The sequence below is a fragment of the Aotus nancymaae genome, unplaced genomic scaffold, assembly GCF_030222135.1.
Source record: "Aotus nancymaae isolate 86718 unplaced genomic scaffold, 86718_ANA_hifiasm-v0.15.2.pri h1tg000161l, whole genome shotgun sequence".
NCBI lineage: Eukaryota > Metazoa > Chordata > Mammalia > Primates > Aotidae > Aotus > Aotus nancymaae.
In genome coordinates, this window is record NW_026988576.1 from 628451 (window position 1) to 648086 (window position 19636).

A 19636-nucleotide genomic window follows, 5' to 3' on the forward strand; every position below is an offset into this window, starting at 1 on the left:
CAACACACTGGGAAGAGTGTAGATTTTGGAATCAGAGGAAGTGGAGTCAGTACCGATCCTGTGTGGTTGAACTATGTGATTGAGAGGAAATTATGGCACTGAATCTCTCTGAAGCTCAGTTGGCTGACTGTAAAATGGGATTAATACCAGACTTCGAGGCTGTGTTGAGAATAAATTTAAAACATCACCACGTTACCTCCATTTATACCTTTATTTCATCTTCTGCAAAGCTGGGCCACCCTGCATAGTAGGCTTTCACGTTGCAGGCTTCCCTTAGCTTCTCGGGCTGAGTGAATTATCAGTCACATGTTTACATACATACTACTTTTAAACTTTACTTTCATGGTTTCAGTTTTGAGGGTTTTTTTGTTTGTTTGTTTGTTTTTACTTTTCACTTAAGCTAAGTGAAAAAGACCACAATTACCTCATTTATTTACTTTTTTCCGTTTTTGCTAACCTGTGTGACGAACAGTCATCAACCTTAGAAAGTGCCAGAGCACATGCTGATTGAGTGCATGTTAGAGGTATGGCAGCGACATTTTTCTTGCAAATTAGTAGTATCCCATTGGTGTCTGATGTTTTTCCCAACAAATTCTTTAAAAGAAGGTTAGACATTCCTGGTACCCTGCCTTTCTTTCAGGACCCCAGTTTTCTCCAGGGGAGCAAAATATGCTGGATTTAAAAACTGCTCTCCCAGACCTTCTCTGGCTGTTGGGAGGCACTTGTTGCATAGCCCGTGAGGCAGGGACATGGTATGACCCAGGGAAAATCTCTTATATTTATTTAAAAAAAATAGTTTTCCAAGAAACCCTTTCCAGGAGATTTCTACTTACCTCCTTACCTCTCAGTGATCAAAAACCTTCATTTCACCACAGTCACTTACTACCTCCTACCAACCCTCATTCTCCCAAGTGTCCTTCACTCCACTTACTTTTCTGCATTTTTCATCACCATATTTCTCATGCCATAACTTGGACTTCTCCACCAGTCTGCTCACTTTCATGCTCCCAATTCTCACATCCATCGATTACATTCATCCATTAAATAGATGGGTGTACAGAAATCCCTCTAGAGGGATTTCTATAGAAATTCAAGAAAATCCTATTACTCCCAAAAAATTATTATAATAATTAATTGCAAACCATTAAGCATTGGTTAACTCATCCTCCCTGTGCAGAGCTGAATGGAGGGGAAGCAGCTGGAGCAAGGTTCACTCCTGAGGGTCCTGCCAGAGTGAATGGTCAACAGAGAATGATGTCAACAGCTTCAGAGAGGCTAATCAGTGTGACTGACGAATGTGTCTGTCCCTGGGAGAAGAGCAGGGACCACTTTGTCCATCATGCTTGATTTTGTATCCCTTAGTGCCTAGCAAAATGCTCTGTTTATAATAGATACTCAGTAGCTCTTTGCTAGGCAAATAGTTGATTCAGAGAGACCCTGCTGTAAGACAATGCACGTATCAGGAAAAGGAAGAAAGGGTTGAGTGGAAACTGAAATGGAAGAAATTGAAATGGAATATCATGCAATCTAATGGTGTGTTGGTGGCAAGCAACTAAACAAGTGTTCATCCTGGTTTATAGCTGTCACAAATACAGTGTTTCATATATACCAAAAGATAAACAACTTAAAAACCAGGAACCAATGTCAGGAACCAAACTAAAAAAAGGGAGCCAAATGTGAATCCAAGCTGATGTTAACTTTTATGCAATAATAGAGAGACACTATGACTTCCACTTTTATGTCTTAGTAAGAAGAGATTTACACTATAAAGTAATATAGTGCTAAATGCCATTCGTATGAAAGTTAACCTTCTGTTTTATTAGTAAGCAATAGGAGAATAATCAATAAATACTGCCAGCAGTGGTAATGTGACTAGCCTTATAAATTGGTCTGGACGGCATGGTGTGTGCAATGAAGAATAGCACGAAGACTCCATACTGATAAAAATGCAAATGAAGAAGTATTTTCTATCAAGAAAGGATGATATAATTCTATTTTGAATTATTGCGAGATTTCTTCCTCAAGTCTATCTACTATGCTACATTCAAATTTATTATGTTAAGCTAGAACTCTGTTGTAAGTTCTTTTAAACAATTGCATGCCAAATTGACTATGCATAAAGAAAAAATGTGTTGGGTGGGAAGTAAGATCCTATGGTTTATACATTTCTTTCTTAAAACCCTCTGCTTCAGCTGGTTATGTCCCCATCCTCTCCTCTCACTCCCTCCCTGTGGTTGCTTCACAGGCCACGGCACATGTTCCTGTGGTCGCTGCGTTTGTGAGAGAGGATGGTTTGGGAAGCTCTGCCAACATCCGCGGAAGTGTAACATGACGGAAGAACAAAGCAAGAATCTGTGTGAATCAGCAGATGGCATATTGTGCTCGGGGAAGGGTGAGTGTCTCTGCTGGAGCCTGGACTCGATTCCTGTTCTGACACATGATTTGTAGAACAGCATGTAGCAACTGTCTTTCCCAGACTGAACTTTGCATGAAAGCAAACCACTGTGTCCTCTGCTGTACCCAACTTGAAGCTTGAAGATTAACCAATTGAAGTTTTTTTTTTTTGTATTTTTTTTTTGAGACGGAGTTTTGCTCTTGTTACCCAGGCTGGAGTGCAATGGCGTGATCTTGGCTCACCGCAACCTCCGCCTCCTGGGTTCAGGCAATTCTTCTGCCTCAGCCTCCTGAGTAGCTGGGATTACAGGCACGCACCACCGTGCCCAGCTAATTTTTTGTACGTTTAGTAGAGACGGGGTTTCACCATGTTGACCAGGATGGTCTCGATCTCTTGGCCTCATGATCCACCTGCCTTGGCCTCCCAACCAATTGAAGTTTTAAATCTAAGAAATGAAATGCATGCAAGAAGATTCATGCAAAAATATCCTTGTAAGTGAAGTTATTGCTGAATTATATAGAATTAATACTTATATAAAGAAATTAGAACAACAAAATATACTGGGTACTAAATGGACCCACAAAAGGGGAAAAAAGGCCAAAGAATGATTGTTGAGCTTACCTCTAAAACAACACGGCTCAGAGCTGTGGAAAAGTAATCACAAGCATCTGAGCTACCAAAACATATGACCTTGGGAACTTCTGGGGCAAAATTATTTAGCTGTGTATGGAGCAGGGAGGGATTGAAGGTGTGAGAAGACATAAAAGGAGATGAAATATTTAGTTTAATTGAGCTTAATGTTTTAAAAAGGAAAGAAAAGCTATGGGGGTGGGTAGTATCTCACAAATCTGATGTAATTTTCTTTGATCTAAAAATCACCAATTGTTCCAAGTAAACACGTTCAGCCTGATATAATCAAATAGGTAATTGTTCAGCTGGGCACAGTGGCTCATGCCTGTAATTCTAGCACTTTGGGAGGCCAAGACAGGTAGATCACTTGAGGTCAGGAGTTCTAGACCAGCCTGGCCAACATGATGAAAAACACAAAAATCTACTCTACTAAAAAAATACAAAAACTAGCCAGGCATTGTGGCTCACATCTGTAATTACAGTTACTTGGGAGGCTGAGGCAGGGGAAGAGCTTGAACCTAGGAGGAGGTTGCAATAAGCCGAGATCACACCAATGTACTCCAGCCTGGGTGACAGAGCAAGACTCCATCTCCAAAAAAAAAAAAAAAGTGATAATAAAAAAAAAAAAGCCTGCCAAATGGTTATAACCTACAAGTTGGTTGAATAGAAGTCACCAACCTAATAAAACATTTGCCACAGAAACACATTCAAGGAAAAAGCAAGCCTTCCCTATCTCCCATCCTACACACACACACACACACACACACACACACACACACACACACACACACACACACACACACAGAGACAGATTTTCCCTAAGTAAAGAATACTAACAGATTAAATTTTGAAAACCTTAATTTTGATGTTTCTGTAAACTATTCCTGAAGGGACTTTAAAATCCTGCCATTGTAGTGCATATGGCATCATCTAGAAAGCTGCTGTGTTCTTTTTTGCTAGTGACTAGGAAGACACAGGGAGCCTGAAAGATTCTCACCTCATGTCTGGGTAGCAGCCCTTCAAAGAAGCAGAAGTTATGGGCCTTCCCAGCTCTCCTCTTCAGCTCAGTATCGTCCTTATACAACAGACACAACTTTCTTTTTCAGACAAGGCACAGCCCTGGCTGAAGCCGCATTTACCCTCAAACACCTGTGCTGGTCAAGATGACCATGCAAACAAGTTTCTGAAGAAGACAGTGAATCATAGTGTGCTAGAGACTCTGAATCCTATTGTCAAAGAACCACACCAGTGAGGCTACCACACACACAGAAAGGAAGGAGGTCCCTGAAGCAAGATGTGCCATGTGTCCTCTAAACAGTAGCTTTTGTTTTGCCTCATCTGCAAGACTAATGCTATGAAAAAGACTTTTTGGCAGAACTTCAGACATAGGATAGATGCTTTGACTATTTGTGGTGTCAAGAAGGCGGATGAAAATGGATGCAAACGTGTTCACATCAATAGATAACAGTGTCCTTGGTTTCCGGGAATTCCGTGTTCAAAACTTGTGTTTACAATGCTCAGGCAAGGAGGCCACGTCTTCAACCTAATGCATTACAGCAGGCAGGTGGAAAACGAGCTTAAAGCAATTGCTTTGTGACTTGTTTGTTCTCTCATTAATTTAATCTAATTTCAAAGAAATATTCTACCAGTTCTGTTCTCAAAGGACCTCAGTTTCTAGAAACACCTACCTTGAATTCAAGCTGTGTTGAGAGAACCAAAAAGAAAGCTTAAAAGGAAGAGAACAAGGGAAAGAAGTGAGGAGAAAGATTAATGCAGAAAAGAAGGAAAGCAGGCAGGGATGGAATTAAACTGCAAGAGAGAAGTAAGAGGGACGAAAGGAGGTGGTTTCAGATCACAGGAGCATGATCTGTATATAAAAAGATACTGAGAGTGAATAGTTTGTAAATTAGATTTTTTTTTCTCTGAGCATTGCTTCAGACATAGAGCACTTAAGTTTAGATAGTTTTTTACTTGGTTTTCTATAATGGCATTGTCACTGGGATAAGAATAGAAGCTTTTCACAGAAGCTCTGCTGAATGAGGATACCCATGCATATTAAAACACTAGTGTGCTTATTTATATTTGTTTATTTTAAAAGTCAGCTATTGTTTGTGTTTATGTGTTTACTACACTTGCTGTTGAATCATTAACCGTGTCCATAAGCAGGTCTTCCCTAAGACCTGTCCAACTCCAAGCTGAGGAGGAACACACAAAGCCATACTCTCCAGGGTAACGAACAGCAGTCTTCCATTTCCTAAACTGGATGTCATGCAACAAAAGCTGTCTCTTTTCAAGAAATAAACATTCTTATTAAAGTCATTACAACCCTAGGAAAGATTCTCATCTTTTGGCATCATAAATGTAGAAACTACAAAGAAGAAAATAGATTGACTAAATACTGACTCAGAGGCATTTCCTCAAAATAAAACAAAGCCAAAAAGTCTCTCTAGCTAACGCCTTTGCAAATTGTTTGCTTTGGATGGTGGCAATATATTCAGGGATTAATGAAGGGCTGAAAGCATATTTGTCTAAACTATTTGTTTATCCTTCAATGGGTAGAGAGTCTTGGAGTCTTTAAACTTGAAAGGGAATAGGAAAGCTGCCCAAGGCTGCACAGGCTGACATTCATGTTAGTGGATGGGCATTCGTACTCGGCAGCAGCTGATTGTGGTCTCCCTTCTTTTCTCCTATTATGGAGACATCAGTGCTGGATTAGGGATGAAGAAAGGGGAAAAAAACAGGATCATGGAACTGTGATCTATGGTAGGCACAGAGGATAATGGGGATGCCACAGTTACTCCGGATTCCAGTGGGGAGCACTGCCCCACATCCCACCCCAGGAACCACAGGAAGAGTAATGCATGAAATATACTAAGGGACTTTAATATGGTGATGGAAAAGAGAAACCTGTTTCCAGATGTTTGACTGGGGTCATGTATCCTTGATCAATCTCATGGACTTGTCCAAATTTCCTATCATTTTCCTCAAATTTGACAATGAAAGCCCCTCACCCTGATGGTCACAAAAGATATTCGGAGTCCTCCTTTATTTGATTATGGGACAGACCTGAGCAGTGGGCATGAGGTCACCATGGCACACCGCTTCGTGGCCCGTACCCACCAAAAGGCTGAAACATGCATTTCCCGTGAGCTGTGAATAAAGCTGTCACCTCAGGAGACGATGAAGAAATAGCGTTTTATTTCTTTACAAATTTATAGCCAAGACAATAAATCACTCCATAGAAAAATTTAAAACAAGATACATTGTTGTGACCTTCATAACAGATGGAGTAGTTAGTACAATAGTGAAAACTGCCTGCTGGGATGTGAGGTTGCAGCATTTCATCAGGCTTGCATGAAAAATAAAGTCCAATGTTAGTAATGGAATGGGCAGCTGACAAAGGTGCCTTGCCCTTAGACTGAAATCTTTTTTGTGAATAACCAAGAGAGATGAGGTTAGTGCCATGCTGGGTCTCCCCTAAGCTTAGCTACCTTTGCAAAGTACATGATATAGTTCACTTTGGGATGTTTTGTTCATTTGGGGATTATTTACTTGGATCCAAGACTATACAATTATATCTTTGCCTCGATTACTTCAAGCTAGATCCAGATAATCATGTCCAGTCTTCTTATAGATGCTGTTGTGTGACAATGGCTATAAACCACATGTCATTAAATGTCTCCTTAAACTCTCACAGTGAAACTTCTTGGGTACCACATTATCCAAATAAGTCCAGCACACACACTCATTCCTCCACCCACGTGCCTGTTCCACATCCCCAGAAAAGACAAAGAGTAAAAGATGTTTCACAAAGTCAGCCTCAGCCCGGTGTTCAATTTGCCTCCCTCAATATGCCTGTGCAGTCAGACCTGCAGGAACACACAGCTAATTTTTTAAACTACTGTATATGAGAGTTTTTGCTGGGAGATACATCACAAATAGTCACTAAAAAGAAGAGTGGATTGAATCAGTCAAGTCTTCAGTTAACTGGTGTTTATTGCCTGTGAGGTCCAGGGCAATTTCTTTATGCTCACTGACTTCCATTCTCATCTTTGAAGGTAACGTTTCATTTCTTTCCCCTTCTTATGTCCTAAGATGCTCTGAGTCTTTATGAGAAAATGTGGCTGATTCCACAGGGATGGAAGCCAGCAAAAATGCACAGAAGGGATATGGGAACATTCTTAACGGTCCTAATATTAAGAATGAAAATGAATGGATTAGTGGTGTTATGGTGATGAACTTTCTGCCCTAGAACTCCTGCCAAGATCAGCCGGCTGTTCTCTGGCCGGGCTGGGTCTCGGGGGTGTGAATGGGTCTTGGCCAGCTGCATTGAACCATTTCTCACCTCTTGGTAATCGTGCAGCCTACATGGAATCCTCTCCCTGTTTGTTTCCATTTAAGAGAGGGACAGTTTGACCCCTGTTATGGAAGAAAACAGACAGCCAGAGCATTCTACAAGAAAAGTGCTATAATAGGTACTAATAACTATTCACGGTGTGTTATTACTACATGCTCTCTAGTCCTAGTTTCACAAGCAGTAGAAGGGTTTCCTACCTCTAAGATGCATTGAGCATTGACAAACGAGAAAGAATAACAGCCGGGAAAATGCTGACCTAGGAAAGCTACTGTTTCATGACACATACAAAATCAATCCTCATTTTTTATTCTAAGTATTTCAGTGACTAGTAGACTTTTGGAACTGGAATCTACTCATCAAATGCTCGATCTGTATATGCCATATTAACTTTAGCTGAGCTTACCAGTTTTCTGAAAGTGCTTTACTATGGCATGAAGCTAAGCACTCGAGAAGCAAGAGCAGCGATTAGAATAGTTCCAGGACCAGAGGATAAGTTTGAGATGAAAGATAAGATCTTTTCGTGAATTGCAACATACATAAAATGATATGCTGGGTGTATATATGAATATTATGGACATATAAAATCAGACACTACTTTAGAAACAACTAAAAACAGTCAAATTCTTCAAATAATTAATCTTCCTCTACTCATGGAAATAAAATGCTAAGTATGGTGCCTTCTGAGGAAACTTCTCTGATAGTTAAATACTTCATATGTTCTTTGTGGGCAGGTATCTGTCACTATACATTTGTAAAACAAGCAGTGGTGTTGAACATTTTTATGCCTAGAAATGTGAAAGAAAGTCTTTAAAATTAGAATTAAAATGTTTCTAAAATCAGGAAACTCTGCACCTGGATGAGACCGCAAGAGGACCAGCATTTCTTGCAGACTGACTTGACAGAAGCAGCATCCCGGGTCTTGAGACACCACTGGGCTGTCAGTCACTCAAAACTGAGAAGATGTGTCTATTTTGTTCAAGAGCATGCAAATCAACCTGGACCGTCAGGAAAAAAGTCAGGACTAAATGGAATTATGCCGTAGCTAAGCAAGAAGTTAAAAATAAATGAAAACACAACTGTCACAATAGAACTAATTTTGACTGCTCTCTTACCTTGAGAAGTGTGTCAAGAAATGGCAAACATTTAATTTGGCCTTTGGGGATTTTTGCAGCTAAATTGCATATACCAGTTTCCCTGATATGAAATATCACTTAGTACTTCATGCTTGGGACACATAAACCTGAATCCTTTAATAATATCTGTGATGACCACAATTCCTTTTCCCTAATCACTTTAATCGCCCCGGCTGTTAACTCATTTTTAATCACTGTGTTTTAAAAGAAGCACTAATGATTGATTCTTGCACCTTTTCAATATGTTTTGAACTTACCAATTCTACAGTTTTGTTAAATATGCCAAAATACGTTTTTCAACTGCATATTCTTTCAAGGTGGGTTTTGACTTAAACAATTAGCGATAGCCATCTTTTAGTAAAAGAAAGTCATATCTGGAAAGAAAAATCACCTCAAGGGAATAGGAGGAAGAGGAAGTTCTTTTTATTTGTCTCTTTTTCATTCTAAAGTCTTTCCTGCTGTCATTGAGGCAATTTTTCCATGTAAGGGTTTTTAGCTTGTCATGGAAAGCTGTTTATACTGAGAGAACTTACTTCCGTCTGGGATACCCTTTACCTAATTTATTTTCTTTGATTTTAAATATACCACTAATAAAATTTTTACTCAGTAAATGAGGGTATTTTAAATAACCAAAGAGGAAGGTTTTTAATTACATAGGAGGAGAAATGGGTGAAGTGGAGGGGAAAAGAGTTGAATCCAGAGCCTCATAAAGGATGTACTTTGGGAGCATTTGAGCTATCCTACATTATGACAGAGAATCCTGAAGATGAGGTCTCGTAAGGCAGATATACTGAGTGATTGTGTGCATTCTTAGCGCTTTAATTAGCCACCCAATATGCAGGTGTGCTACTACAAGGAAATCATGTAAACAAAATCCAAAATTATAAGCACAATAATTTAGTAATTATTTTAATTAGAAATGCATCCTAATTTAATACAATTCCCTATTCCATTCCTTTAAAGAACAGGCACTGTAAAAACATGATTCAATTTAGGGGGGGAAAAATCTATTTTTGAATACCTTTTTGGAAGACCATCTATAAGAATCAGCCCCATTCTGCTCTCACTGACATTTCAACCAGACTGGGCCATAGGACATTTGCTCAAGGCTAATTGCAACTGTCTAGATCCATAATGAAGGCTTTCCTGGATGACCTTTATGAATTACAGTAAGTAAAGCTCCCCTCTGAGAAACCAACCATTCAATACACTTTTGCCTTTGGATGATAGGTTATTAGAAGCCTGTTGTCAGTGTGTCAATGATATTAAAGATGGAAACCTTTAGTTATTTTGTGATGGCAAGTAATAGCCTTTGTAATTTCAGGTTCTTGTCATTGTGGAAAGTGCATTTGTTCTGCTGAAGAGTGGTATATTTCTGGGGAATTCTGTGACTGTGATGACAGAGACTGCGACAAACATGATGGTCTCATTTGTACAGGTGCAGTATTAACCTTTTCTAATTGCTCTATGCCACAGTTTGTTAAAGAGCCAAGGGACACTCGTCATGCAATGCTTTAGGTAGCTGGACCAAGAGGGCCAACTGCAAATATGAAGTAACTACCAAGGGGGAAGTGGGCATTTGGGAATAAGCCCTCACATTATTCCTAGGCATAGAAGAATACAAGAGAATGAAGCTAAATTCTGTGATTATTTGGGGTACTTCCCAAAAGTAACCTTTCTCTTCAAACTCACGTGTATGCAGTTACATATTAAAAACAGAACAGAATTTTCTTGGCAACAATTTTACTTTGAACATGGTACAGGGAATGGAATATTTTTTTAAACAGAATCTGGGTACCTCTCATTGATGTGTTGGTTGCTTTTAGGGAACTGGTTGTGTATGGGGGAAATGTGTAAGGAGGGCTCAGCAGTGTCATGGCCACTGTTACCCTAATTTATTGAGTCCTCATAATGGGTTATAAATTCATTTGTTTAGCCAAGTTACGGAGGAAACAGAGTTGTGTATACTTGTCCTCCTCAGCTCTGGCTGAGTGTGTCATTAAGTTAGACCCTTGCTTCCCAACCATCCCTACTACGTAAGACTCTTCTAGCTGATTACATGGCCTGCCTCATGTTATGTAAAAGAACTTGTTTTTCAGTATTTATTCATAAGTCAGACATAACTTGCTCTCTAAGGGAAAACAAAATTGTCACCTAAAAGCCTAGCCGGAGTGATACAGGATGGTTACTATCTGATCAGTAAATGGTGGCACCAAGTAAATGCCACTAATTTTTTGAAAGATTAGACATCTCACAGCTGCTTAATAAGATATAATAATAATATTGTTGCACAATAAGAAATTCTACCAAGGATGAATGAAATGATTTCATTGCGGACACTTATGATTTATAATAGCATGTTTAAATTTGACACATTTTTTATCGTGATCATGATTCTCGTGTGTTTTATTGCAGGGAATGGAATATGTAGCTGTGGAAACTGTGAATGCTGGGATGGATGGAATGGAAATGCATGTGAAATCTGGCTTGGCGCAGAATATCCTTAACAATTACATGAGAGAGGTCTGGATTCTTATTTTACTAGGCCATTAGAACATATAAATGCAAGGGAAACCATGTATAATCACCACTAGGACAGGTTCAAAAGACCATTGTATGTTTTTCTATTTCTGAATTACGAATGAAATCTGAGTACCTATTAGAAATGAGTTATGCAAATTCAGATGCAAATAACAGTAGAAAAAAAATGTTTCTTCCACAATTAACATAAGTGGTTCCTAATGAGAGCAATTTTTCCACCCAAAAGACATTTGGCAACATCTACAGACAATTTTGATTGTCACATGGGGTGGGGTGTGAAGATATGCTGTGGGCATTTGGTGGGTAGAGGCCAGGGATGCTGCTCAGCATCCTCCAGTGCACAGGACAACCCCCAAGCAGGGAATGACCCAGCCCCAAATGTCAATAGTGCCCGAATTGAGAAACACTGAATTGCATGGCTATTAGAAATCCACATTCTTACATAAGAAAGACCATATTAGAATCTAAGGAAAACAAGCATATTCACATTAATCAATGGATCAGATTTTTCCAGAATTCCCTATCAGTCAGCATTTTCATATGGGGACAATGAAGAGAAACACACAGGAGGTAGAAAGTCAAACTGGGGCTGGATCAAGAGCAAAGACTAGTCATTAAGTTATTTGTCATTAAATCATTTAAACACTAAATGAGTAAGTACTTTGTCTACTCTCACTTTAAACTTTAAAAGAAGATTCTCAAATTATGAAAAATGTACAATGTAACATTTTAAATAAATAGTGACAGAAGTTGTTTATACTCTGTGTCAGCATATATTTACCTACTGATAATTAATTTAAAAATGAATTGTTATTCAGGGATATCCATTTTAGGTTTTTAGAAATAAGGGATCACATTTTAAAAACTGGACAGGGGTTATGTGTACAAGAAACTGGATTTTTAAATTTTAATTTATTCCATGGTAATGTGGCCTTTTAAAAAGACAATATTCAGTTACATATATAATGGGACTGAAGTATGCGTCCATTTCCCTTAAAATACTTTTTTTTTTCTAAGGATACCTTTCTGGAAACCTGGGTTCATGCAAAGAATCAAGAAGAGAAATATTGTGATAAAATGGCACCAATCTCAGAAGCTCACAAAAGGACCCAAAAAAAAAAAATCTAGAAATGGCTTAAATAGAAATTACAAATATTCACTCAGTGATAGGAACAAAATGTTTATTTTCTTAATGGTGAAACTTTGCTTTGTATGAAATTCACATTGAATTATGAAAATGTACAATAACTGGGACTTCCCTGATATATTTACAGGTAAATCTACTTATACACATTAGGCAATCTTTAGTTATTTAGAGCTAAAAAAACCTTTTTTTTTTCCTAAAGGTGAGTTATTTTGTAAAATCCTATAATGTAGCAAAATCATTTCTATATTATTTTAAGATGAAAATTTTTACTTGGAAATTTTATTTTAATGATGTAAGTATTCTAGAGTCATGGCTTGAACTTTGTAAGTCAAATTACCAAAAATAAGGAAAATATGCATCCACTGAGTTACTTAAAAATTTAATATTGAAAATTATTTTAAGAGAACATTTAACTGATGCTGATTTTTATAGTACTAATAAGGTTCTCATAATGTAATACATTTATAAAATTGTTATCTCTATCCTGAGATTGAGTGCAACCATGTTGTAGTTCTATGATTGAGTATGTAAATTGATATCTCTCTCTTGTAAAATGAGGGCAATATAAGTAGTCAATAAATAATGTAGATTATATTCTTTCTTCTTCACTACCTAAACATTTTAAACTGCAAACAACCTATTATTGTTGTTCTGTAGCAATTTTGATGACATATTTGCTGTTGCGCAGACTTTGGAATTCATCACATGATCTAGCCATCCTAATACAAATGACCTTTGGATTCTCCTATCACAGGGTTTATCCTCCTGTCAAGGACCAGAAAGTTAAACTTTACAGACTACATACATCCCTGTCTCATATTCTTCTTTGTTTGTTTCTGTTTACTACTTTAAAGCTGTAAAAAAATAATTCCTTCTGAGTTCCCAGGCCATACAAAAACAGATTTTAAGGGTGGATTTGGCTGGCAACTGAACAGTATGTTGTCAGCCTCAGCTCCACTGGAACTGCCCTTGATTCTCTGTGGCTCATCACAAAACCTCAGGTGAGTCTTATTTTTATTTTTTATAACCCTCTGTTATTATCCTTTTTATTAAGAACAATAACTACAACAAAAGTGCTGCTCTTTTTCATAGTCTTATGTAAGAACAGTGTCAAAAATGTTCTCAGCATTTGTTTTCTCAGAAAAAGAATTTAGATATTGGAGAAGTTATACCATAAAGTTCAAAATGTTGGACAAAGATGAAAATATGGTCAGTTCTGTTCTAGTGTTCATTTAGTTAGAAACCATAGTACTGGAAATGTATTATAAGTTACATGATACCTAAACTCTAAGGAATGCTTTTTCTTTGAAAACAGAAATATTTTTACTTATTTCTGTTCACTATATTTCTTTGTGTGTATGTGTGTGTGTTTGTGTGTATATGTGTGGTTTTGATGCCAGCAATGCAAACACCAATATATCTATTAAGAAGTGATTGAATTTAGATTGGAAAAAAATAATTACATGTAAAGACATAAACTTTTTCCTTCTTAAATATGATTTTGTACTTTTCCAACTCTGTGATAGAAACTCCCTCTAAAAAGCAAGCAGGGCAGGAACAAACTTATAACAGGTGGGAGAAAATAAGCAAATCTGATTGGCTCGTTCTGGTTTGAGGAAGTTGCAGTGGGATTCATGTCAATTGGAAGGGATGCAAGAAGTTTACAGAAAGTATTGGCACTAACCCTGCTTGTTTGGCAAATCACCACTGAGAAATTCCACCCGGGGACTTTTCCAAAAAAAGTCAACTAAAGTGCAAAGACATAAGAGGAGAGACATTATACCCGTTGCATTTCCAGGCTCCTTGAGTTTATCTGGATTCCAGTAGCACTTTGGAAGGAATGGCCTCCACCACCTCAAATGCAAATATAATCTCTGCCAGTAGACATTGGAATTAGACTTAGTGAAAATCAAGAAAAAAAACTGAAACACAACTCATCCTTAGTTTGCAGACTCAAGTATCAACACTTTGAAACTCTATTCAATATTTAAGAGAGTCAAGAGTTTCACATTGTAGGCTAAGAAACCTAAGCTATGACTTACATTTCACTCAAAGTAGCACAATGTACATCCTGGATTTTGACATGCCTGCAGTTTGAAAAATAATTGAGGATTTAGCCCAATAGCTTTCTCTTGATATAGCCTTGTTCTGAATTAAAATTGAAAATAATTTTCAATTATTTTCATCTTCTTTCTAAACTGGATGTTAGTCAATGTGGTCTCTTCTTGAATATGTATCAAACATTAATTATCTCTAATATTAGGGAGATAATTTTAAATGAAGTGATAGATGTCTAACGTAAAAAATAAGAAGTTTTTGGTTTTTAAAGAAAACCAAATCTGATACTGTTCATCCTGATAAAAATAACTCTTTCGGTGCTTAAAGCATTAACTAAGCAAGTGGCCAGGTATAATAAAGAACCTCTGCTTGCTCCCTAAGAGGCAAACTATTAGAAGAACTGGAGCAGGAGTCCTTTGGCCCCATCGTGGATCTCTTTAAGCCACCCCTACCCAAAACCATTCAGGACAAGCCAACATTTAGAGCAAGAATCTCCAAATTCTTCAGGATTTGTAATGAAATAATGCTCAGTTCCATTTTGCTCCTTGAATAGGGTGGAGAACTTGCGTGTCTTCTCTAATTTTTCCAAGTAAAGTGGTAGCAAAATGTTTTAAAAAGCAACCTTATTAGAAAACAAAAATGTTGTCATTTGAAATATCAAAACCACATTTCCGGGCATTGTTGAGGGATTGGCAAAGCAATCAGCTACTCTAACAAATCAGTAGAAATAACCCTCCCACCCCAGATATGCATGCAGAAGGAATGGAGTATTCTAGAGACTTGATACAATGGACATATGCACATGGAGGTACAAAACACACGGTCTTTAAATACAAATGAATTCCATCAGATTTACTATACGGAACATCAGTAGTGACAGATTGCACTTACTTAATAACAGCAAACTTAATTTCTGAGGGAAAAAAGTGGTGAAGTCTTATCCCAAACAAATAGCAAGAGAGGTATCATCAAAGAGCTAAAATTTTCTTTGGCATGGTAAAGGGGAAAACTGAGTTTACCAACTTATTTACATGACATTTCTATATATTGGTGGGTGATGCAATGCCATTTTGTTACATAAAGTTGTTTGATGTTGTTTAATATGCCTTCATATAGTTTATTCAATATGTTGTATTTGTGAATACAACAAATGCTATTAAACACAGAAACTGTACAATGCAGACAAACTCTTTGTATGCAAATTAGCAATACATACCAACAGTTCTTGATACACAGGTACCTACTACATGCAGTTCGTCAGTGCTGCCCTCTTCCCATGCAACAGGTGAGACCAGACACAAAGTAAATGACCTAACTAAATTACAAATAACAAGGACCCCTCTGCACTATGTCTAAACATATATTAGAAGAAACTGTTTGACATCCTTTATAGGGATAAATGCCCTTATAGACACCCCGTATATAAAACAACATAGGTACACATTTACATAAATCTCAGTCATTTACAAAAATAAGTCTTGTCTTAATTTAAAACAATAAACAGACTTGCAGGGGAAAAGAAACCAGCAAGTAGGGCTGATTATCAATAACAGATAGATGGGGTTGTTTGCTGTGTGCATGTGTGTGCGTGTGTGTGTGTGTGTGAGATGCTGTAAGTACTGTCTATTAAGCCCATTCGATTGGATTACAAGTTAAAAAGTACTCATAGTTTGCCACATATTATGGGGTATATGTTTTCTGAAAATAATTGGTTAATAGACTTTATCTAATATATTTTAACTGATCCCATTAAAAACAATAGCCTTCAAAATGACATAACACCAAATCAGAAATGACCAAAGGAATCATTTTTTTTTTTGTATTTGTAATTTAGCATCATTGACAATAAATCTACTCAAACGTTCTGCTAACTTTTTATTTATTCAAGTAGAATCCAATATGAAAATGAAATAAGCATAAACAGTTAAATTTATACTAAACCTTTAATCAGCTAAGCAGGCCAGAATTTTTCAATGCTGGGCAAGGGCTGTCATGAAGATTTATGAAAGCAATGACAAAATAATTTCCCAATAAATACAGTGCAGATGGGGAAAATGACAACCGGGTCATCCTCCCACAGAGAAAGAATAACAAGAGGCCAGTACATTGATCCCACATATAATTTTCAATAAATGAGGTTCAGTTTGGTCTCAATGAACTCTTCTGAGAAGAAAACATTGAATTTTATTAGGTGTACACAGAGTTAACAAATATATTCCCAAACAGTTTAGTATGAAACATTTTGAAACCCTTTAGATCCAATATTGAACATTTTGCATGGGATCTTCACTGTGTAGTCAACTGCTCCTGGCCTTTCTCGGTAGTAGTCTTCCCTAAGCTCAGAGTTCAAACAGTATTAAATTAAAAAGGAAATTAAGAATGCAAAATAAAACAAAAGGTAATTAATAAACAGAATGGACCAAAATCCTAATGGATGAATATGTTGGTTTGCCTTTATTTTCATCTAGGATAATTCAACAGACTGTATTCTGAGATCATGGCAAGGCACCTCTAACCCAGCCACTGGGCAGCATGGGCCCCAAATGCTGAGTTAGAGGCATGTACTGGTGAAATACACAGTACCGGACTCAGCATGCTGAGCTAAAAAAAATATTTTTTCCTAGTATGTCCAGTTTAAAAACTTGTCATTAAACACCAAAAATATTATTAAAGTCTAATTTATAACTAACGTTTGCATTGCTGCTGCAGGAAAGAACACAACAGCCGTCTTGCCCATGCTCTGCTGAGTATGAGGGGAACGCAGCCAGAAACGGGGATGGCGTTAAGTTTGGTTCATTAAAAACAGGACGGAGTATATCATCTGAAATGGATTTAGGTAGCGCGATTCTTGTAGGTTGTAATTATTGATTTTCCTTTTTTTTTTTTTTTTCCAAATAATGAGAATTAATAGATGAAAAATGAACCTTAATCAGGCCTACAAGGCCTACAGAAATCATTGGACCCACTTTCTCAAAAACCAGTGGGTCTTGCTCGCTGGGCAAGGCAAATGTTACCATTACCAGTAAGCTTGTGATATGTATAAAACACACACACACAAAGAAACTAGAGGGGGATGTCAAACACACATCATCATAGAGAGCTTCCCTGGATTGTGTTTGAGCCATTTCCCACCCAGGCAACGCCAACCTTGGGAGCACAGTATCTGCTACTGGATAGAGCGTATATGTGTGTTTAATCGATAGTGTGAGCCAGAGACAACAATCTTAATCTTGATAGATGCAATTTGTAATAATAGGTTTAGAAGGCTTCCTGATTCCCTGATTGCTCTCTGAACTAAGCCAACTGCAACATTTAAGATTTAGAGGAACAAAATCCCTGCAAAAAGGTCACAGACAGTGGAGCGAGCAGCCCTGTAAAAATGGGAAGAAGAGAAATCCATAATAGCACAGGTTTACAGCGTCTAACTAGAAATTACTCAATATTATTTGTGTGCTACAAAATTGAACTTAAACACATAGATTTCGCTGAAACAGGACTCAAAAAGGATTATGGGTAGCTGTCAGCAGGCAAGGTATCGAGTGTACTTGTGAAGTATGTCATTCACATGAAGTGTCACAGTCACAGAAAAGATATTAAAAAGGCATTCCATATCTGGTAGGGCATTCCATGGTCTGAGTTTAGCTGGTTATCCAGGTGTCTTCTTGTTGTGGGGGGCGCAACAGGTTGAAATTTATCCACTTGCAACAGAGAAGTTCAGAGACAGCAAAGAGCAAGCGTTAGCTTACTTCCAGCTGCTCTTCAGCCACAGAGCAGGAATGTCTGGTGAGGATAAATTACTCAACTGTGCTCAGGACAAATAAGTCACAACACCTGTGAGGATCTGGCTATGTTGTCTTACTCTTGTTGACTGGTTTGCCTCCATTCATTATTGCAGACGCACTTGTGCTTTTACTTGGCGTCACCCCAGGCTTCGGGACCGTTTCCCCAACATCATGCAAAGATGGTTCTCGGTACATGGCAACTAGTGATGGGAAGAGAGGAGGAGGAAAAGGAAACAGTGCTTGGTTAGGTGCGAGAACGGTCCATCTGTACGTGCACAGACCGCTGCAGTTTGCCCACTTCTGTTTTCCCTGAGGTAAAGCTATACCATTGAGAAGGAATTCCTGTTGTAAAGCAATCATTTCCAGCCCACGGAAGACAATACTCCTTTCACATTGTCTGGTCTGTATACCTAAAACAGGTACATGAGCGTGTATGGCTTTTTGTCTATGACAGAAAGTTTAAATGGGAGCTATGGCCTCTTTGTGGGTCCATTATGTAAAACACACACACACACACACACACACACACTGTAGGAGAATGACAAGCATTTAACTTAATTTTCAAAAAGGAAAACTCAGACTTCCCTTTGACTATACACTAATATCAACACTTGAACTTCTCATTCACCTCAATCAGTCTTTGTGAGCTATGATATTTGCATCCTAGAACACTAAATTATTTTCTCTCATCTGATTCAAAAGCAACATAGTCATATAGTGTCAACTTCAAAGCTACACACACACTCTCTTCCCATAAGCCAGAGGCTTCAGGAGATTTCATTTCAATGTTCATTTCCTACAATCATGGAAAGAGACCCTTGAGCAGCAGAAGGCAACTCCTTGTTTTTTGCTACATTATTAAAAAATCTAATAATTGACCTGATATAGGGGTAGAAACATAATGGCAAGAAAGCAAGTGAAATTGCCTGAAGAATTATCTGAATCATATTTGGTGGCATAATCACAGTAGTTCATGTGGCTTTTTAGAAAATAACTTTTGGAAGTCCTGGGAAAGGACATATAAGAGTGACTGGTGCTTTGGGAAACTAGGGGTTAAAGTCATCTGTCATCAGAAATACAAGTGCATTAAGGCTGCCCAAACTGCTTTTTAGGTTTTTGAAAGTTTAAGGTATTTTATGAAGAGTTCTTAGGTTTAGTTAAGAGGAACTACCATATGCATTTCCTATGTTCAAGGGGGTAGAATGTGGCCTTTGGCATGAATGCATCATCTGAGTTTTCAGCAGCACACATACTTGAAAGAGCAAACGTATATAAGACTTCTATTAAATGACTTGCCAAGGTAGCAAAAGAAACTAACGCACATCCTGGAAGCATATTCCAATCTCTCACTCCTAGTGCTAACCAAATTAGGGAGACAAAAGCAGGAAGCATTGACCTTGATTTTTTTTTTTTTGAGACGGAGTCTTGCTCTGTTGCCTGGGCCGGAGTGCAGTGCAGTGGCACGATCTCAGCTCACTACAACTTCTGCCTCCCAGAGTCAAGCAATTTTCCTGCCTCAGTCTCCTGAGTAGCTGGGATTACAGGCACTCACCACCATGCCTGGCTAATTTTTGTATTTTTAGTAGAGACGGG

The 19636-nt window shown here is 38.0% G+C and overlaps 2 protein-coding genes across 7 annotated transcripts in view; one reads left to right on the forward strand and one right to left on the reverse strand.

The window, feature by feature from the left end:
* Positions 1-19636, forward strand: part of ITGBL1 (integrin subunit beta like 1) — a 277370-nt gene that overhangs the window by 248509 nt on the left and 9225 nt on the right. Inside the window, exons 9-14 of one of the 3 annotated variants that reach the window (XR_010340881.1) lie at positions 2246-2392; positions 9840-9953; positions 10931-11038; positions 12074-13204; positions 16971-17097; positions 18157-18357. Coding sequence is in view for 1 of the 3 variants with exons in the window: in XM_012440932.2 (XP_012296355.1) it covers positions 2246-2392; positions 9840-9953; positions 10931-11022 (353 nt within the window). In the remaining 2 variants the exon portion in view is untranslated. Of the gene's footprint in view, positions 1-2245; positions 2393-9839; positions 9954-10930; positions 11814-12073; positions 13205-16970; positions 17098-18156; positions 18358-19636 lie in introns of those variants that run through there. The other 2 variants (XR_010340882.1, XM_012440932.2) reach the window with 2 other exon arrangements.
* FGF14 (fibroblast growth factor 14) overlaps positions 15099-19636 on the reverse strand; it is a 685979-nt gene continuing 681441 nt past the window's right edge. For all 4 annotated transcript variants that reach the window (XM_012440933.3, XM_021677373.2, XM_064371776.1 and 1 more), the window contains one exon: positions 15099-18243. In XM_012440933.3, the coding sequence (XP_012296356.1) occupies positions 18107-18243 (137 nt within the window). In that variant the 3' untranslated portion in view covers positions 15099-18106. The remainder of the gene's footprint in view (positions 18244-19636) is intronic.